The 21,761-nt window shown below is 47.3% G+C and overlaps 1 protein-coding gene across 1 annotated transcript in view; it reads right to left on the bottom strand.

Moving 5' to 3' along the window:
- Positions 1-486: 486 nt before the first annotated feature.
- LOC101351702 (actin-85C) overlaps positions 487-21,761 on the bottom strand; it is a 48,405-nt gene continuing 27,130 nt past the window's right edge. The window contains exons 5-8 of the mRNA XM_004383875.1: positions 18,846-19,007; positions 12,585-12,773; positions 11,377-11,558; positions 487-630 (exon numbers count right to left, since the gene is read on the bottom strand). Of these exons, the coding sequence (XP_004383932.1) occupies positions 487-630; positions 11,377-11,558; positions 12,585-12,773; positions 18,846-19,007 (677 nt within the window). The remainder of the gene's footprint in view (positions 631-11,376; positions 11,559-12,584; positions 12,774-18,845; positions 19,008-21,761) is intronic.

Below are 21,761 nucleotides of genomic sequence, written 5' to 3'. Positions count from 1 at the left end.
GTAGCGGCTCTAGGAGACTAAGTCGTCGTTGTTGCTGGGTGCTGTTGAGTAGATGCTGACTCATAGTGACCCATGTGACAGAGTAGAACTGCCCCACAGGGTTTCCTAGGCTGTTATCTTTATGGGAGCAGATCATCAGGCCTTTCTCCCAAGGAGCTGCTGGGTGGGTTTGAACTGCCGACCTTTCAGTTAGTGGCCGAGTACTTAAGCATTGTGCCACCAGGGCTCCTTAGGAGACTGAGACATAGCCCTTATTGCACATTAACCTACAGAGTGCCCTGTGGGCCCCTCCCATGCTGCTGCAAGCCTGGCCGAGACACAGAGGCAGAAGCTGTCCTTTATGGCCCTTTTTATTAAAGCCTGTGGTGGAAGGTTGCCCTCGTGTCTCAGTTGGCTCTGAGTTCTGGTCAATTCAGCCAAGCGGATGCCAAGCCTGGAGTCGGCGTTGATGGCACAGGTGATGGGTGGGTTGCAGAAGGCCACAACTCAGAAGCTTCTTCTAATGACAATGGAGGAACCAATGTCTCTATACTCGTCCTTGGTGATCCACATGTCCTTGAACGTAGAGAGCGAGCCGAGGATGGAGCCCCCAACCCAAGAGCCATATACGGAGTAGGGGCAGGAGGACACCTGGATGGGGCAGAGGGGCAGGGGAGGAAGGAGGGGGAGGTGGAGAGGGAAGAGAGGCAAGAGAGGAAATGGGTGGGGGGCACCAGGGAGGGAAGGGGAGAAAGGGTTAGAAACCAGAATGAAAACACGGCTCTAGACCAGGGACACAAAAGTGTCTATCCCTAAAAGAACTTCATCTCCAGTCATTTTCCCCCTTGAAGATATAATTCATTATTACCTTTTATTTATTTTTTACTGTGATATATATATATGCAGCTAATGAAACACTTGCCATTTCTACAATCTGCACACGTACAGCTCAGTGAAATGAATGATGTTCTTCGTGTTGTTCAACTATCACCATGAACTGTTCTCGAATTTTTCCATCGCCCTGCAGAAGATCAGTGTCCCCTAAACTTGTGTCTTCCTTGCCCCCCGCCCACCCGTTAACCACTAATAAACTTTGATCTCTAGACACTTGACTTCAGTGTTTTGTTTTTTTTTCCCCTCTCTGCTTTATTACCTTTTAAAGATGCTTAATGCTCAGCTGCTAACCAAAATGTTGGCAGTTTGAACCCATCAGCCGCTCTATGGGAGAAAGATGTGGCAGCCTGCTTCCGTAAAGATCCGAGCCTTGGAAATCCTATGGAGCAGTTCTACTTTGTCCTGTAGGGTCACTAAGAGTAGGACTCAACTTGACAGCAGCGAGCTGGGTTCTTTTTTTGGAAGGATGCTTAAAGAAGACCTGGCGGCGCAATGGTTAAGCACTTGGCTGCTAACTGAAAGGTCGGAGGCTTGAACCTGTGGGGTGGCCATTTGCTATAAAGACGACAGCCTAGGAAACCCTCCGGGGCAGTTCTACTCTTTCACATGGGGTCGCTATGAGTCAGAATCGACTTGACGGCACCCAACAACGAAGATGCCTAACAGCCCACATCCACTCTTTGGGCTTCACCTATAGGATAAAACCAACAAGAGCGCAAAGGACCCGTACCCTTGGCACTTAGATTCATTTTGTAATATATAATACTACATTTTGTGTGTATAAGGCCAATGTATTGTGTAGAAAAATTAGAAAATACAAACAAGAAAAAAAAAAAACAGCAGCAGCCATCAAACAGCCTGGAGAAATCCCATCCACATTTTCGTGCGCGGCTTTCAAGACCTCTCCTTCTTACTCTCCCTCAGGCGCCTGTAAGTCCCTGCTCCACTGGCTCCTATTCTTGGCCTTTTGTGGGCCAAGTCAGAGTACCTCTGGGCTGACAGAAGGTCACTCTGCACACCCATTTCTCAGGCAGGAGCACTGAGGCCCTGGAAGGTTGAATCCCTTGTTCAAGACCTCCTGGCACGAGTTCCCTGCCACCCTGCCTCAGGTGGGTGATCTTTAAAGGGATGCATTTACAAAAATCAAGTGGAAGGGTGGCCCCCACCCTGGATGACCCCTCTTCTCAGTGTCTGAGAGTCAGCTCTCACTCACATAGTTTACTGACAGCCCACTCATCTGGGACCCTGTGACAGGCGTCCAGGAAAAGGTGGACACAGGCCAGGAGCTCTCTGTTTTCCAAACAACAGTCTGGTGGGCCAGGGGTGTGAGGGAGAGAAGAGATGAGAGAAGGAAGGGGCAGGGATTGACATCTCCCAGATGGGTGTTTGGGGCTGGATTTTGAAGACAGAGCAAAAATGAGTCATCCCAGGATGCCCAGGAAGTGGGCAAGAGTGTCCATGGAGAGCTGGGGGCAACACGACACTGGGCAGGGGGAGGGTACTTCTGTGCACCCCAAATATCACCTGTAGCAGGAAAGTAATAGCTCGCCCCATTTTTAAATTTGCTTTTCTGTCTTCATATGTGATCACAAACTTTTCTTAAGGCATTTAGGTATCTAATAATATGCAGTCGTCCCTTGGTATCTGTAGGGGATTGGTTCTAGGACCCCCGGCGGATACCAAAATCCACGGATGCTCAAGTCCCTTATATACAATGGCATAGGATCCTCCCGTATATTTTAAGTCATCTCTATATCACTCAAAATACATAATACAATGTAAATGCTATGTAAATGGTTGTTACACTGTATTCTTTAGGAAATAATGACAAGACACGAGGCAAACAATGCTCAAACAATGAGTGTTGCAGAGAGACTGAGGATCTGTGAGACGGGGGAGGCTACAGCAGGGGATGCTGCACATCTCCTCATTAGCATGGATTCAGTGTAGTGCTTGGCGTGCGACAAATTTAAGTTTTGCTTTTTGGGAATTTTTTTTCTCCTGAATAGTTTCAATCTGGGGTTGGTTGAATCCTCGGATGTGGAACCAGAGGCTACAGAGGGCCGGCTGTAACGGGTTTATTATTCTAAAATTAAGGGCAGTGGTGGTTCAGTGGTAGAATTCTCACCTTCCATGCAGAAGACCCCAGTTCGATTCCTGGCTAAGGTACCTCATGAGCAGCCACTGCCTATCGGTGGAGGCTTCTGTATTGCTAGGATTCTGAAGAGGATTTAGCGGAGCTTGCAAGCTAAGATGGACTAGGAAGAAAGGCCTGGAGAACTACTTCCAAAAATCAGCCAATGAAAACCCTATGGATCACAATGGTCCCACCTGCAACCGATCATGGGGATGGTGCAGGACTGGGTAGTGTTTTGTTCTGCTGTGCATGGGGTCACCATGCACTGGGGGTCAACTTGACAGCAGCCAGCAACTTTATTCTAAAACATAGGACAGCATGCATCGCCGCTCAGGGAAAAGGCTCTGAACTGGGATTTGGAAAACCAGGTCCAGGTGGAGGCGGGAATAAGGCAGGATGAGTTATCAGACATGGTGACCCAGTGTCGGCTGGCTCTGCTGCTTCACAGAACTGGGCTTGGCTTGGGAACCATTTGCTGGCCTTTGTTAAGAAATGACACTAACATTTTAAGAAAAAACTTAAAAAGGAAAAAAAGGGAGGGACTACTCAGGGTCACCTCATCAGGCAGAAGCACCTGGGCTCTTTGCTCTGTCTGTTCTTCCAACAGGCTGGTCACCCTGGATGAGCCATCTGCCCTGCTAGTGTCTTATCTAAACCAACGCCCCAAACCACACAGAAGTAGGCACTAAACTGGGATGACTGACACATCACTAAGAAGAGGGCAAAACTGCCCATCGAAAAACGGCCAAAGGGTTTGCAACAGGCAGTTCCAAAAATATGTGAAAAAAAGGGGGAGGGAAGAAAAACCCTACAAACAGCAAGGAAATACATGCTGAACTGTTCACCGTCTTTAGCAATTGTTGTTGATGTTGGGTGCCATGGAGTCAATTCCGAATCACAGCAACCCCATGTGATGGAGCGGAACTGCCCCATAGGGTTTCCTAGGCTATAATCTTTATGGGAGATCACCAGGTCTTTCTCCTGTAGAACCGCAGACCTTTCAGTTAGCAGTAGAGCGCTTAATAGTTGTGTAACCAGGGCTTCTTAATTAGTAATTAAAGAAACACAAATGCAAGCAATAATTTATTTCCCCCTATCAAGTTGGCCAAAGAGTTGTAGCAACGGGAACAACCATGCCAGAGTGGCCATGGGGAGAGACCACCTCACCCGTCTGCCTTGGTGTTAGAGCCTGGGGAGCTCTGGTGGGTAATTTGGCCATATGTTTAAGACTACTGAAACTGGGCATACGTTTCTGGCCCAGCAACTCCATATCGAGAAATGGATGCCAGGGGAAAAACCGGTTGTCAGCTCCAACTCATGGCAACCCCATGCGTGTCAGAGTAGAACAGCTCCCCATTGGGTTTCCAGTGGCTGGTTTCTCAGAAGTCAAGGTGATTCTGTGTGGACTCGAACCTCCAATCTTTCAGCTAGCAGCCGCGTGAATTAAACATTTGCACCACCCAGGGACTCCAATATTAAGGAAAAAACATGGCAAATTAAAAATGAAGGGAAATAATGCCCAAACACTCAGCTCAAGAATGTTCATCACAGCAAGGTTTAAGCTGGTACGAGAAACGATTATGTTAAAGGTTGACTTCATTGGAACTTGCTGTTCTCTGAGGGCGGTGGAGTTCTTTTTAGGGAGGGGAACCTTATTTTCTTTTAGGTGAGCAATCTAATGAGCTCTGTGGACAATTAAAAGGTGAACCTGCCTCCTCTTCCTCCCCTGAGAGAGTCTAGAGAGAGAAGAAAGCAGACAGAGAATGTGTTACATTACAGCAAAGGTACAGGAGACGGGCGTCAGCTTCAAGCTTCATGTGGAGAAGGGTTTTGTTATTTTTTGGGGTGGGGTGGTGGTGGAGGGTACCCTGAGGACTCAGAATCCAGATGGGTGAAAGAGCTTGGCCCAAGGGGCACCCAGACCCCATGCTGGCAGGACAAAACCTCCAGAGAAAGACACTGGGAGAGAAAGCTTCTTTGTCGAGGTGCTCCCGAAACTAAGAGTGGTACAAGATTGCATTTGAACTTGTTTTCCATCCTGGGCTAAGCTTCAGCCCTCCTTTGTGGTTTAGTGAAAGTTCATTACACAACAGCCCGGAGTGCTCTGGAGAAGGAGAGAAGGGACAGTGAAGGTGACACACAAGAGGGCTGCGGGCTGGGAAAGTGGGAAGGAAACTTGGGGAATAGTTTCCCAAAAGTTTGTAAATCTGTGTGGAGTCCTTGAATGGTACAAACGGTTAAGTGCTCGGCTGCTGACCCAAAGGTTGGAGGTTCAAGTCTACCCAGAGGCACCTCGGAAGAAAGGCCTGATGATCTACTTCTGAGAAATCAGCCACTGAAAACCCTATGGAGTGCAGTTCTATTCTGATATGCATGGGGTCGCTGTGAGTTGGATTTAACTCCACGGCAACTGGTGGTTATAAATTTGTATCATATTATATAAGAGGTTATAAACAGGACTGCAGGCTTAGTAAATGGGGAGACGGGTTGGTAATAGTTTTCCAATAGTATGTAAATTTGTGTAATATAAGATCGTATAAAGAGAACTGCAGACTTAGTAAGAGAGAAGATGGGTAGGGTATAGATTTCTAACATAAATTTGTGTTATGTACAATATAAAGAGGGCTGCCGAATTAGGACACAGGGAGATGGGTGGGGTAATAGTTTTCTAACATTATAGAAATGCTTGTAAATTATGTAAATGATATAAACAGGGCTGCAGCGTTAGGAGGGAAGAAGATGGATAGGGTAACAGTTTTCTAGTATTGCATGAATTTTTATGACATGTATAAAGAGGGCTGTAGACTTTGGAAGTAGGATAATATTTGGGTAAAACTAGCTGAGGAATATTTTCTCCCCTAAGCTCAGTTGGGGGGGGGGGTGGTTCAGTGGTAGAATTCTCACCTTCCAGGTGAGACACACAGGTTTGATTCCCAGCCAATGCACCTCATGTGCAGCCACCACCTGTCTGTCAGTGGAGGCTTGCGTGTTGCTGTGATGCTGAACAGGTTTCAGTAGAGCTTCCAGACTAAGACAGACTAGGAAGAAAGGCCTGGAGATCTACTTCTGAAAATCAGCCAATGAAAACACTACGGATCACAATAGTCCGATCCGAAACCAATCATGGTGATGACGCAGGACTGGGCGGCGTTTTGTTCCATTGTGCATGCGGAAGCCATGAACTGGGGCTGACTTGATGGCAGCTAACAACAACAAGCCCAGATGCCTCCCACGATAAGGCATTTCTATAACCAGAAGTGATGGTGTTCATTCGGCAGTGGCGGAATTAAGCTGGAAGTGACTCAGAAACCTCAACTCTGCAGCCCCAGCCAGACAGAGGCTGGGGCTTGTGCCAAGATGAGTTCAGCTCAGTTAGAGGAAAGAGGGGGTGTTGGGGAAATGATCTGCCTCTACGCCTCCCATCCGGGCTGCCTAGGTAAAGTCCTTGGGCCCAGAACATTCTCTGATAAGGAGGCTGGGAATTGAGTCACTTTCTCTCTCCCAGTTGCTTCTCGTTATCGGGGAAGCTTTCCTCCTATTCTGGGCACACAGTAACTTTTTCTGTCTCTTGCACATTTGCAGGCACCATATGGCACCTGACCAACCCCACTGCTATATCTGTTCCCAGTGGGGAGGGAAGGGGGTCTCTCGTACTACGGCACAAGAGGGTGAGTGGCACAGGAGAGAAAACATGCCAGATTGTAAGAGCTGGTCTCGAGGGGTGGACAAAAGGGGAAACAAGCTTTGTGAGGGTGAACATGGGCGCTCCCATGTGGTTCAGTAGTTTACTACCACTTGCATTCTTATGTAAGCCCCTGGCATAGAGCCACTATTGTCCACCACCACTATAAAACCTCTGCCCTCCCACTGCGGGGTGCAGAGTTCTGCTTTGGTCCTACAGCCACCCAGGACTTGGCCTTGTATGTAAGTCTCCCTAATAAAACTTCTGCACCACCACACTGGAGTTGCCTGCTTCTTTTTTTGGTCTCTCAGCACCCTCCATTTCTGGAGCAAATTTCAAGTTATGGTCTATGCCTGGACAATTGGTGAGCCAGCCAGGAGACTGAGGAAATGGCAAGTGGGGGTGGCGAATCTATGGGGGAAATCCCAGGCTGGCCAGTGACCTCCACGTGGGGTGGTCTGCCCTTTATGCTTTTCTGTGAGGGAAATCCCAATTGGCCAGCTACCTCCACGTGGGGAGGTCTGACCTGTATGCTTCTCTGTGGAGAAAATCCCAGGTTGGCCAGTGACCGCCATATGGGAAGGTCTGGCCCATATGCTTTTCTGTTTGTGGACTGCTGTGTGAGTACAGGGATGCCCCCCAAATGCTAAGTGACATAGCCTGGTTGTGAGCAGACACATGCCTTCATAAGCGTGGAAAACAAGCTGGGAGAACAGTAGCGGCCATGGGTTAGCTGCAGCTCTGGGCTGTTAGGCTGGCTACTGAAGCCCAGCCAGCTGCTGAAGCACTCGTAAGAGCTTGGCAGGAAGAACTACAGTTGGAAAGCGATGTGAGGCAGTTGTGTGAGGGCATGACTGCTGTACTCAGCAGGTGCATCCAAGAAAAGCATGAGCAACAAGAAATGGTCACCTGTAGGTTTGTAAAGATGGGGGATTCAAGGGCTAGGGGAACAATTGCTCAGAGCCCTTGCTCAGAGCCCCCCAACAATGGGACAGGAGACAGTTGGAGGGGCTAAGCAGGTCCCCGTCACTGAGGACACCCTGTAACACCCAGCGCAAAGCAAGAGTTAAAACAGTAGGGGAAAAAAAAAAAAAAAAAAACAAGGAGCGAAAAGGTCTTCAAGCTGGCTTGTGTTGAGAAGACTTGAAGAGCCCTCAGAGGCCCTCTCTGGGAATCCTAGGATAGCTGCTCCTGCCAGGATAACCCAGCAGCAACAGAGTCACAGCTGCAATAGTAAGGAGGAAACTAAAATCAGAGGGACCCTTCCATGTTACCAGGCAACTGGGCTGACCCCAGGCTTGCACTTGGTATGGGGGAGGTGTGGCTCCACACACGACTGAGGGTTGTGCCAACTTTGTCCAGGTCTTCTGACCTTCAGAAGTAATTAAGACTGAGATTAAGCCTAGGTCCCTCTGCCACCAGGGAGGACCAAAGCCCTATGTTACAATTAAAGTTCAATGAGGAAATGAAAGGAATTGTGTGTCTTGGGTATTTAGATACCATTGCACAGGTGACTGTGATCTCTATAACACCTGGCACCAAAATGAGGACAACTTTTGGGTCTGAGGTCACCATCATTGAGAACTTTGCCCAAGCGTGACTATGGATAAGTCCCACTGGGGCCCCTACAAACCCCTATTGTATGTGTTGATGATGTTGATGTATTAATGTACACCTTTGTAAACTTCTGCCTCCAAGTCCTATCGGGACTTGCTGCAGTTAGGGCCATTTTAGTGGGGCACACGGAAACTGTGATGTGGACTATAGCTAATACCCTGGCCACTCAATCTGGCCACTGACAACCCTCAGACTGACACATAAAGCAATCCCCTATGGGGATGAGACATCTGGACCAAAAAAAAAAAAAAATCAGTTCTGCTCCTGATAAGTTTTTATTACTTGTGTGGATGGTCACCAGAAAGGCCCCAGTGCTGAGAGGGGAAAACAATCAACGACTAGACTGCTCTTGCCAACTCACTGCAGAGGCTGAAGCATCCTCTGCTCCAGAACAAAGAGATGTGCAACCAACCACCTCCTGGATTCAAGAGAGGGCGGCCTATGGAGAGTCACACACCATCCTAGACTGGGCCTACACATGGCCTGCCACTGTCATCAGAAAATGCTGGACAGCATAGAAAAGCTGACCTGCCCATGAGACCCTGGCCAAGGCTAAAACCTGCCCAGGGACAGATTCTCGAGCCAACAGGCCAGGGCGTTCTCGGCAGGTAAATCATACTGGGGCCTGTTATTGCATACAGAGGCTTCCAATGGATCTTGAATGAACTCTTCATGCTCTGTATCACCCCCAAACCATAGGGGCGAGTGAGCACTTCCATGGACAGGCTTAAATGGCGGATGGGAGGAGACAAGACAACCTCAGCCTGCACGATACATCTCAGGCAAGCAGTCTGGGGTATCCACGTTGCAGATCCCTGCAAGGGCGTTCCTCATTTGCGCCACGTGTTTGATCAAACTGTCTATTCTGTAAAACGGGTTTCTTCTGCATACAACTGTTCCTGACCAAAGATCTGCATTCCCACAGAGGTCACCACCTCACAACTAGGATAGACAGCCTGGGTGGCTACACCCGGGCAACCTTCACCTCAAGACAAGAAGTTCTGCTTTTTGAAGTCCCCACTGTGTGGTGTTTTGCTCCGGCCTTCGCAGAGACTGCTCTAAGACGGCGGGAAGACTCCACACTCTCCACCTTGACAGCTCTGCCCTCCTTGTGCATCCTTGGCTCCCCACTCCCTGCAGCTTGTCCCCTTCAGCACACACCCATCCTAAAGCAATAACTGCCACCACCACAAACACCCTCCTGACCCCACACCCCCTGAGCCAGCACCTCACTTCCCGGCCCCCTCGCCGATTGCCTCTCCCCCTCCTCTCAGGCCTCCCTCTCCTGGACTGCAGCTGCTGTCAAAGTCTCCAATGACCTCCGCGTGGCGACTGTTCAGTGGGCGGTTCTCGAGCGTAGTCACACCCGAGGGAGGCTGCAGGATTTCCCCGTCAGCCACTCCCTCCTGCTCCCAGCCCCCTCACTTGGCCTCCAGGCACCTGCTTGCCTGGCGTCCTCCCCGGAACCCCAGCTCCTTCTCCATGTCTTTGCTGGCCACTCCTGTCTGTCTGTCCAGGCTCTCTGCCTTGGATTCACTGGGGTTGCCATGTCGAGCCCGAGCTACAGATTGCTGGTGTTATCAGGTACCATCAATCATTTTTGTCTCATGGCTACCCTATATGACAGAGTAGAACTGCCCCATAGGGTTTCCTAGGCTGTAATCTTTACGGAAGCAGATTGCCAAGTCTTTCTCCTAAAGAGCTGCTGGGAGGGTTCGAACTGCCAACCTTTCGGTTAGCAGCCAAGCAAGTAAGCATTTTGCCACCATGATCCTGTTAATTATGCCAATTGACATATTTCTTTCTTATGACTTTTTATTTCTTTTTCTTGCCTTATTTCAATCTCTAGAATCTCTACTATCATGATGAATAGAAGTGGCGATGGGACGTTTCTGCCTGTCTGTGACCCTGGGGGCAAGCGTTCCACATATCCCCGTTAAATATGATGCTAGCTGCAGGTCTTCTTCTCTGTCTACCCTTCCTGCCTTGTGGACTCTACTGAGAACCCCTAAGTGTGTGTCTGCGGCCCAAGCCCCTCTTCCGACCCCCAACAACACACCCCTCCACACCTGCACGTAGACGCACTGTAGACCTTGCACACTGGACCAGTTCAAACACCACATCTTCCCCCAGACCATCCTCCGGCCGATCCTCATCTCAGTGATGGCTACGCCACTTTCCAGGTTGTTCAGTGCCCCTCAGCAACCCTCTCTCTCACCCCTGCATTGACACCCTCTGCAAGTCCTGTTGGCCGTGCCTCGAGCAAGAGTCCAAATGGGACCCTTCCCACCCTCTCCCCAGCCTGCTCTGAGCCACCAGCATCCCTCAGCCAGGTCACCACACTTACACCCCTACATCCCACAGTTGGCCTTCCATACACGGCCAGGGAGATCCTTCCAGCATCTGGCCAGAGGGTGTCACTGCTCAGCTCAAAACCTCCCGGTGGCTTCCGTTCTCTCTCAGTTCAGGGTAAAAGCCTCCACACTTCTCTGTACTCATCCACACCTTGCGCTCACCCACTTAGCCCCAGACAAGCCTTCCCTGACCTTCCTCCAGGAAGCAAGACAGGCTCCTGCCTCAGGGCCTTTGCATGGGCCATTTCCTCTGCCTGGAACACTCTTCCCGACATCCATGATGCCCTCACTTCCTTCAGGTGTTTACTCCAATGTCACCTTCTTGAAGAGGCCCACCCTGACCACTCAGTGTACCGCAGTTCGAACCCACCAGGCGCCCCGAGGGAGAAAGAGCTGGCGATCTGCCCGTAAAGATGACAGCCTTGGAAACCCTATGGGGCAGTTCTACTCGGTCCTGTAGGGTTGCTGTGAGTCGGAATTGACTTGATGGCAATGGGTTTGGCTTTCTGTTAACAGGGAATCACCCTCCACAGTGTGCCCACTTGTATTGTTCACTGCGCCTCCCACTGGAGTGCGGGTTCCATGGATTTGTGTCCGTCCTGTTTCCCGATGCTTCCCCATGTGCCTGGGACTGACCAGCAGGCTGCAAGCATTCCAGATATCTGTGGAATGAACTTGGGAAACCCCCGAAGGAGTGGACCCAGGGCACCTACCTTCACGTTTACGGAAGCAGAAACCACTTCGGATATTTCTCTCTGCAGCCGGAATTGCAAGCCAGAGCAGGAGCCAGTTCCACCTGACAACACCATGTTGCTGAAGAGTTTCTTCCAGAGGGCGGGGTCGCAGGAGGAGACGCTCTGGGAGGCAACCATGTGGATGCCCAGGGTGTTCCTCCCTGTGGGGATGGGGTGGCCGGGAGAGGACAGAGAGAGGAGAGACAAAGAGAGAGGGAGGAGAGAGAGAGAGGAAGGGGAGAAGAGAGAGACAGAGAGAGAGGGAGGAGGAGAGAGAGACAGAGAGATACAGAGACAGAGAGCAGGAAAGAGAGAGACAGGAGAGAGATGGGGGAGGGAGTGATAGAGAAGGAGAGACAGAGAGAGACACAGAGACAGAGAGGGAGAAGGTGAGACAGAGACAGAGAGAAGCAGGGAGAGACAGAGAGGAAGGAGGAAAGAGAGACAGAGAGAGAGAGTATAAGTATGTCCCACGAAATATTCGGACATGTTGTTGTTGTTAGCTGGTGTAGAGTCAGCCCCCAACTCATGCTGACCCCAAATAAACAGAACCAAATGCTGCCCAGTCTTGCACCATCCCCATCAGACTATTGTGATCCATAGGTTTTTCATTAGCTGATTTTTAGAAGACAATCACCAGGCCTTTCTTCCTAGTCCATCTTGGTCTGAAAGTTCTGCTGAAACCTGTTGCGCGTGATAGCAACACGCGAGCCTCCACTGACAGATGGGTGGTGGCTGCATGTGAGGTGTGCTGGCTGGGAATGAAACACAGGCCTCCCGCGCGGAGGGTGAACATCCCACCACTGCCTCATAACCAGCATATCCCGCTGCCGTCGAGTTGATTCCGACTCATAGTGACCGTATAGGACAGAGTAGAACTGCCCCATAGGGTTTCCAAGAAGCTCCTGGTGGATTTGAACTGCTGACCTTTTTGTTAGCAGCCGAGCTCTTAACCACTGCTCCACCAACAGGCACATAAGAAAAAAACCCATTGCCATCAAGCCGATTCTGACTCATAGCGTAGGTGCTTAGTAAGTGTGGGTTGATACGAACTTTTGATATCGGGTGCCTATTTACTATGATTTGCTACTCACACGGAGTCCCCTCTAGGCCACCCTGCTCCTCCTCTCTTACAGGGTGCTCAGTTGCCCCAGTCTGGCTAACCCTGCCCCTCCCCGGGGACTCACCTATGAGGCTGGTGTTGAAGAGTGCCTCGGGGCAGAAGAACCTCTCCCTGCCGATGTCAATCTCCTGACCATCGGGCAGCTGGTACGTCCTCTTGAAGGAAGGCGACTCGGCTTTCGCCTGCTCTTTTTCAAAGTCCAAAGCCACGTAGCAACGCTTCTCTTTCATGTCCCGGACATACTCCCGGTCATCTGTGCGAGAGAGGAAAACAGTGTCATCACTAGGGGGGAGCAGGGGGTGCGGACTGCACCGGGTGACATTGTCGGGGGGGGGGTGTGACACCGCAATGACTGTCTATAAAATTTTTGCGCAGTGTTTTAGCAGAAATTCATTATTTTTAATAAAAATATCCCTATAGTTAGTTATAAACAAAAACATGTTTCGTGAGCTCAGCTTACATGTATCAATATACCTACAAGGCTAAAACTCTACGCTGATTTACTTTTTGAACCTTCTAATGCGCTCCCGTCAAGAGCTGTCATTATTATCGGATTATAACCGTGTTTCAAATCATGTGGTTTCGTCTGCACAAGCTACAAGCTTGTGCTGTTGTTTTCGTTGCTGCTGGTGTTTTTATAGTCGCTGATTTTGTCAAATTTTCTGGTGTTTTACCCTTCGGCCAAAGATTAGACAGGCCAATAAAACAAAACGAGACTAAATGGGCACATCAGCCCAGGGGCAAGGATGAGAAGGCAGGAGGGGACAGGAAAGCTGGTGATGGGAAACCCAAGGTCAAGAAGGAGAGAGTGTTGACATGTTGTGGGGTTGGCAACCAAGGTCACAAAACAATATGTGCGTTAATTGTTTAATGAGAAACTAGTTTGCTCTGTAAACCCTCATCTAAAATACAATTAAAAAATTTTTCTGAATGTTCTGCATCTTACTTTGGTGAGTGGCATCTGGGGTCTTAAAAGCTTGCAAGTGGCCATCTAAGATGCATCAGTTGGTCCCAACCACCTGGGCTAAAGGAGAATGAAGAACACCAAAGACACAAGGAAAGCATTAGCCCAAGAGACAGAAAGGGCCACATAAACCAGAGACTTCATCAACCGGAGACCAGAAGAACTAGATGGTGCCCGGCTACCACCAATGTCTGCCCTGACAGGGAACACAACAGAGAGACCATGATGGAGCAGGAGAAAGGTGGGGTGCAGAACTCAAACTCTAGTAAGAAGACCAGACTTAATGGTCTGACTGAGACTGGAGGAACCCCAGAAAGCATGGCCCCTGGCTTCTCTTTCAGCCCAGAACTAAAACAATTTCCAAGGCCAACTCTTCAGACAGGGATGAGACTGGACTGTGGGACATAAAGTGATACTTGTAAGGAGTGTGCCTCTTAGCTCAAGTAGATACAAGAGACTAAACGGGCAGCTTGTGTCCGGAGGTGAGATGGGAAGGCAGAGAGGGTTAGGAGCTGGTTGAATGGACATGGGGCATCAGGGTGGAAAGGAGGAGTGTGCTCTCACAGTATAGGGTGAGCAATTAGGGTTACATAACAATGTATGTATAAATTTTTGTATGGGAGACTAACTTGAAATGTAAACTTCATTTAAACTACAACAATAAAAAAGAAAAAAAAATTTCCGGTGTTTTAGCTACAGTATTATAGTAATTAGCATGGAGGGGGGTGACACCAGCTAGCCACACAGTCCATTTCCTTCTCCTATTCCTGACTCGCCTTCTTCCTCTGTTGCTCCAGGCAAATAGAGACCAAGTATTGTGCCTTGGATGGCCACTTGCAAGCTTCTAAGATCCCAGGCACCACACAACGAACTGAGAGGTAGAACAGAAGCACTAAACACGTTATTAGGCCAATTAACTGGGATGTCCCGTGAAACCATGACCCTAAACCTCCAAACCGAGGAACCAAATCCCATGAGGTGTTTGCCTGCATATAAGCAACCACTTTGTGTGTGTGTGTCATTGTTGTAAATACACCTATCACAACGTTTGCCAATTCAACTTTCTATAGGTACACAATTTATTGACAATTAGAATAGCTGGCTGCACAACCCTACCCTTAATCAATGCAATTTTCCCATCACTGTAAACAGAAACTCAGTACTTCATAAGCAATAAAGCCCCACTTCCTCTTCCCTCCCACCCGGGGTAACCACTAAGAGACCTTATTCTCTATACATTTGCTTGTTCTTGTCTTTTTCTGTAAGTGAGGCCATACGATATTTGTCCTTTTGTGATTGACTTATTTCCCTCAGCGTAATGTCTTCCAGCTTCATCCATATTGTAGCATGCATCAAGGCTCTATGTCTCCAACTATCTGAGTAGTATTCCGTTGTATGTATGCACTACATCTTGTTTATCCATTCATCTGTCGATGGGCATTTAGGTTGTTTCCACGTTTTAGATACCGTCAATACTGCTGCAATAAATTCTGGTGTACAAGTCTCTTTTTGAGTCTCTGCTTTCAAGTCTTTTGGGTCTATACCTAGGAGTGGAATTGCTGGGTCGTATGGTAGTTCTATTTTTAATTTTTTGAGGAACCACCACCAGCTGTATCATTTTACATTCCCACCAGAAGTGGATAAAGGTTCCAATTCTCCCACATCCTTGATTTGCAGGGTTTTCAGTGGATGATTTTTTGGAAGTAGATCACCAGGCCTACCTTCTGAGGCGTCTCTGGATGGGCTCAAACCTCTAACCTTTTGGTTAGCAGCCAAGTGTATTAACCATTTCCACCAGCCAGAGACTCCTTCTACTAACATAGTAGGTGCTATTGGTGGAACAGGTCTCTGGGTGATACCAACAATTTACTCTCAGGTATTAACCGAAAAGTTGGCAGTTTGAACCAGCAGTGCCATGGAAGAAAGGCCTGGCAATCTGCTGCTGTGAAGATTACAGCCAAGAAAATCCTTTGGAGCAGTTCTACTCTGTGACACATGGAATAGACTGTCTGGCAAGGGGCTTGGTTTGGTTTTTATTGGTGCAACCATCGCTACTGCTGAGAGTGTTGGCTCCTAACAGCTCCCAGTTTCCCCTTCTCTGGAGAACTGTCCACAGTTGATCAAAGCCTCTCACCTGAAAATGTCCCAAAGATTACACCCCCTCCGCCTCCTGCGTTTAAATCCTGTCCTCTTGGGGTTACAGTTTTATATATTTTATCTCCGATTGTCTGAGTTTGAATTGTTGTTGCTGTCACTGTTAGGTGCTGTTAAGTCATTTCTGACTCGTAGTGACCCCGTGTGACTGAGCAGAACTGCCTTATAGGGTTTCCTAGACTGTAGTCTTTACAGAAGAGGATCGCCAGGTCTTTCTCCTGAGGAGCTGCTGGGTGGGTTTGAACTACTGACCTTTGGTTAGTAGCCAAGTGCTTAACTATTGTGCCCTGAGGGCTCCTTGAGCTTGGATCAGAGGGGGTGTATCAAACCAAGAACCCCCTGCTCCTCCCTGCCTGGAAATCCCACTGACTTTTCTGCCCGATGACACTGGCTTCTACCCTCAACGTCCACCTAACCTGCGGTTTCCAGGTCTACTGTGCCCTCCTAGTTCCAGAAAGCTGCAGGCAGCCTTCAGTCCTTTCCTGGTTTATTACCCTCCAGCAACTGACGCTGTTAGCCACTCGCTTCTCTCCTGATGCCCCCCTTCCTCACCTAGTCTGGGCGATGGTCAGATAAATCTGGGTTCAAACTCCACCTGTGCCATTTACCAACTGCCTAGCTTTCGACAAGTTTCTTATTCTCTGAAGCCTTCCATTTCTTCATTTGCAAAATACACACACACGCACAAACCCAAACCTGTTGCTGTCAAGTCGATTCCATCTCATGGCGACCCTATAGGACAGAGCAGAACTGCCCCCATAGGGTTTCCAAGCCTGTAATCTTTCAGGAAGAAGACTGCCACATCTTTCTCCCATGGAGAGGTTGGTGGGCTCAAACCGCCAACCTTTCAGTTAGCAGCCGAGCGCTTAACCACTGTGTCACCAGGGCTCCTCTCTTCGTTTGCAGAAGTGGGATTAGTCATCACTTGCAGGCCTGTTGTGGGGACTAGGGGTAACAATGCTCTGAAGATCTCACTAGGGTGATGTGTTCTCCCCTCTTTCCTCTGCTTTTTTCCATCCATTGCTGCTCTCCTGTCGGGCTCTGCGTTCTGCTTGGCTCTTGCCTGGTGTCAACTAGGGTAGGCCATGATTCTCAGTGTTTTGGCAGTTGTATAATGTGATCACTTTCCTGCTGAGATTTGATATGTGATCACGCCTGTGGTGGAATCTGCTGAGTGGTACCAGCAAGGGCAGGGCCTGTGGTGGCTCACCGCCCCCTTGGCCTTCATCTCTCTGCCCTCCGCTGGCTACTTCTTTCCTGCTCACCTTGCCAAAGTTTTTGGCTTGTTCTGGATCCAGCAGCTGCCTCTTGTTGTCTCACCTCTGGTTCTTGGGACTTGAGCTAGCAGCTTACCTGTCGATCTTGGGATTCGTCGATCTTCACAGCCTGTAAGCAAGAGTCCTGCTCCCTGACCTGATGATCTTGGGTTCGCCAGCCCCTGCAGCTATGTGAATCAGGAGAAATTTTGCAGTCTTGTCTGCTGATCTTGGAATTCGTTGACCTTCACAGGCTGTGAGCAGAGGCCCTGCTCTCCGACCTGCTGATCTTGGGCTCGCCAGCTTCTGCGGCTGCATGACTTGGGAAAAGCCTCTACCCTGATCCGTGGACTTGGGATGTTCCAGCCTCTACAATTGCGTGAGCTGTTTCCTTGATATAAATCTCTCTATATATATATTTATACACTTTACTGGTTTTTGCTTCTCTAGAGAACCCAGCCTAAGACACCTGGGGAGACAAGAAAGCCCAATGCGGGATTGTGGGCTTGCTGGGACTGGGATGCCATGCATCCAAAATCCTGCCCAGGAACTGTGGATAAGATTTGGTTGGTCCTGTGATCAAGTTTAGTTAGTGCCCTGTCTGGAGCCCTTGGGGTCATGTCCCAGCTGCTATCCCAACTGGTTAGTGGATGTTGGCCAAGCCGCCTCACCTGTCTCAGCATCTTCCTCTGGGCATGATAGTAATGACGCCCTCTTCTGGGGTCACAGCAAGGCATAACAAGAGTGTGCATGGGAAGCACGTTCTTGGCGCACTGGCCTTATGCAGGGTAGGTGCTCTGTGAAGCTTAGACCATCAATGCTTACTTGTCTAGTGCTGCTATAACAAAATACCACAAGCGGGTGGCTTTAATGAACAGAAATTTATTTTCTCACAGTTCAGGAGACTAGAAGTCCGAATTCAGGGCTCCGGCTCTAGGGGAAGGCTTGCTCTCTCTGTTGGCTCTGGGGGATGGTCCTTTCTCTTCATCTTCTGCTCCTTGGTTCCTTGGCCGTCTTCATGTGGTGTGGCATCTGTCTTCCTCCGTCTGTGCTTATTTGCTTTTGTGCCTAATCTGCTCCTTTTATATCTCAAAAGCGACTGGTTTGAGACACATCTTACACTGATACAGCCTCATTAACATAACAAAGAAAACCCTACTCCCAAATGGGGCTACACTCACAGGTATAGGGGTGTCGTGGATTGAATTGTGTCCCCCAAAAATGTGTGTCAACTTGGCTAGGCCATGATTCCAGTATTGTGTGACTGTCTGTCATTTTGTGATCTGATGTGATCATCCTATGTGTTGTAAATCCTACCTCTACGATGTTAATGAGGCAAGATTACAGGCAGTTATGTTAATGAGGCAAGACTGAATCTACAAGATTAGGTTTTGTTTTAAGCCAATCTCTTTTGACATATAAAAGAGAGAAGCAAGCAGAGAGACAGGTGGACCTCATACCACCAAGAAAGCAATGCTGGGAGCAGAGTGCGTCCTTTGGACCCAAGGTTCCTGTGCTGAGAAGCTCCTAAACCAGGGGAAGATTGATGACAAGGGCCTTCCCCCAGAACTGACAGAGAGAGAAAGCCTTCCTCTGGAGCTGGCACCTCGAATTTGGACTTCTAGCCTTCTAAACTGTGAGAGAATAAATTTGTTTGTTAAAGCCATCCACTTGTGGTATTTCTGTTATAGCAGCACTAGATAACTAAGACAAAGGGTCAGGATTTTACAAAGCCTCTTTCGGGGAGACACAATTCAACCCATAGCAATCATCATCATCATCAATGTCAATCCACTCAATGTCATTAAATGTACACAAGGCTATTTATGGAACTCTGACAACAGTCAAGTTGCCTTGGCTTTATGAATTGGAGAGTTGCAGGTTGTTGCAACCCAAGAAGGTTATTATACTTCAGGGACTGGGTTACCTGGCTGGGAATAGCATTTTCTACCTGAGTTCACAAATAAGTGTCCACTCTCTGTCAGCAGTTGCATGAAGTACAACGTTAGGTCTTGGCCAGCGACGTCCAGCTGCATGGTTGACTGATGCAAAGGGCATCCGTCAATGATGGGCACAAAGTAGGTCATCCCTTCTCCGGATTCGATGGTTGTTCCTAGACGAAAGAGAATACTGGCATCATAATATAGGGTACACGGCACGCCCATCATGGCTAAGTCTGCAGAAGGAGAGGGCAGAGGGAGAAACCAATGGAGGTGCAGGCAAAAGGCCTGAGGAGCAAGCTTTCTTCCCCTATAGAGGAGTGTGCTAGGATGGAACCTTCTGGGTCAGAACAAGGGCTGTTTTAGACAGGAAGCCTGGAGGCTTTTTTATTCAACCAGACATACAGGAATTAGCAAAGAGAAGTAAAGGAAAAAGAATACCAGGGTCCTAACCCTTTTCCTCTAAGGAACTGCCTGTGCATTGATGAGAACACTAGAAATCTCCATGTGGCATCCTGAATGTCAGGAGCGTCCGGATGCAACTGAGGAGCTGTACATTTTAGTTACCAAGGCAGTCTTGCTCTCCCGGCCTGGTCCAGAAGGGTGTGAGGTGGTAATGGGAAAGTATGGCCTCATTTTGTGTAAAACGGTAGCCTGTAGATCCTTCTACAAGGAGCAGCTCTGATGGTGCAGAGGTTAAGCGCTTGGCTGCTAACCAAAAGGTCGGTGGTCCGAACCCACCCAGTGGCTCCACGGGAGAAAGATGTGGCAGTCTGCTTCTATAAAGATGTACAGCTTTGGAAACCATATGGGGAAGTTCTACTCTGTCCTATAGGGTTGCTATGAATCAGAATCAACTCGATGGGAATGAGAGCCTTCTAGAGCTGATTAGGGGTGTAGGTAGTTGGCTCCTTTCACCTGTTAAGTGTGGGCTGGTAACCAAGAGCTTCAAATTTCAAATGAAACAAAAGTGAGACCAGAGGACCTCCACTTCTAGCTAAGATGGAGTAACAGACTGGATTTCCCCTCCCTCCTGGAACACCTGAAAAACCAGACAAAACACAAGTAACAAAGATTTTTCAAGATATTGGAAGTCAGGTAACAAGAGATGAGATATCACAACACAACTATAGACCATTGTCCTTCATAGAGACAAACATCCTAAACAAAATTTTCACAAACTGAATCCAACAATATATAAAAAGGATAATACATTATTACCAAATTGGTCTTGTCTCAGGAAAGGTTATTTTAACATTCAAAAATCAATCAACATAATTCACTGTATTACTGAACTAAAAAAGAAAATCCATAAGTCAAATCACTAGATGCAGAAAATGCACTGAACAAAACATAATATCCATTCCTGATTTAAAAAAAAAACAAAGCCCTCCACAAACCAAGAATACAAGAGTACTTGCTCGCATTGATTAAAAAAAAAAAAAAAATGTTCAATTCCCTTTGGAGCAATCCAACCTTAACTTAAGACACTCCAAACTGACTTAAAAAAAAAAAAAAAAAAGTCTACAAAAAACATACACCTAAGAGCATACTTTATTTTATGGTGAAAGTCTGAGTTCTTTCCCTCCAAGATCAGGAACAAGACATGGATGTCTGCTCACCACTTCTATTCAGTATTTTACCAGAGGTTCTAGCCAGTTCAACCAGGCAAGAAAAAAGACAAAACATAAACAAAAACAGTAAAACACACACGGTTTGGAAAGAAAGAAGTAAAACTGAGTTTATTTATAGACAACACAATTGTTTAAGTAGAAAATCTGAAGCAATCTACAAAAAAGATACTGTCACTAAAAAATGAGCTTAGTAAGGCTTCAGGAGACAATTTTTGCAATACCAATATGCATAAATCAATTGTATTTCTATATAGTGGCAATGAACAATAAGAAACTGAAATAAAAATACCATTTCCAATAGCATCAAAATAACTGAAATACTGAGAGACAAATCTGACACAAGATATATAAGACCTGTACACTATAAACCACAAAACATTATACTAGAAATTAAAGGAGACCTAAGAGATACACCATATTCATGGGTTGGAAGAATCAGTATTATTAAGATGTCCAGTCTCCCCAAATTAATCAACAGATTCAACATAATTCCAATAAAAATCCAAGGAGGCTTTGATAGAAATTGACAAGCTAATTCTAAAATTCATATGGAATTGTAAAGCACCTAGAATAGCCAAGAATTTTTCAAAAACTTTCACTACCTTATTTCAAGACTTATTGTAAAGCTACACTATTTAGGATAACGTGGTACTGACCAAAGGTCAGATAAGTACATCAGTGGGAGAGAATAAAGAGTCCAGAAATAGACTCACACATGGACAACTGAGTTTCAAAAAAAATGTGCAAACAATTCGACAAAGAGAAGAAAGCTCTTTTAAACAGGGGTATTGGAACAATTGGATATCTACATGCAAATATACGAATTTCAATCCATACCTCACACCATATTAAAAAATTAAATTAAAAGGTAAAATAAAAACTATAAAACTTCTAGAAGAAAACATAGGAGAAAAATCTCTGTGACCTTCAGTTAGGCATATGTTTCTTAGATACAACAGCAAAAGCATGATCTATAAAAGAACAAATTGATAAACTGAACTTCATCAAAATTAAAAAATTCTGTGCTTCAAAAGACATTAAGAGAATGAAAAGACAAGCCACAGACTGGGACAAAATATTTCCAAAACATATATCTAGTAAAATACCTGTATCCAGGATTTAAAAAAAAAAAAAAAAACTCTCCAAACTCAGTGACAAACATCCCAATGAAAAAATAGTCAAAGAATCTGAACAGATATTTTACTAAAGAAGATATGCAGATGGCAAATAAGCACATGAAAAAATGCATAACATCATTAGTCATCAGAAAAATGCAAATCAAATCCACAATGA

This window comes from Trichechus manatus, unplaced genomic scaffold (genome assembly GCF_000243295.1).
Source record: "Trichechus manatus latirostris isolate Lorelei unplaced genomic scaffold, TriManLat1.0 scaffold00113, whole genome shotgun sequence".
In the NCBI taxonomy this organism is placed as follows: Eukaryota; Metazoa; Chordata; class Mammalia; order Sirenia; family Trichechidae; genus Trichechus; species Trichechus manatus.
Note: the sequence above shows the minus strand (reverse complement) of the source record. Positions and strands in the feature narration are given on the sequence as shown.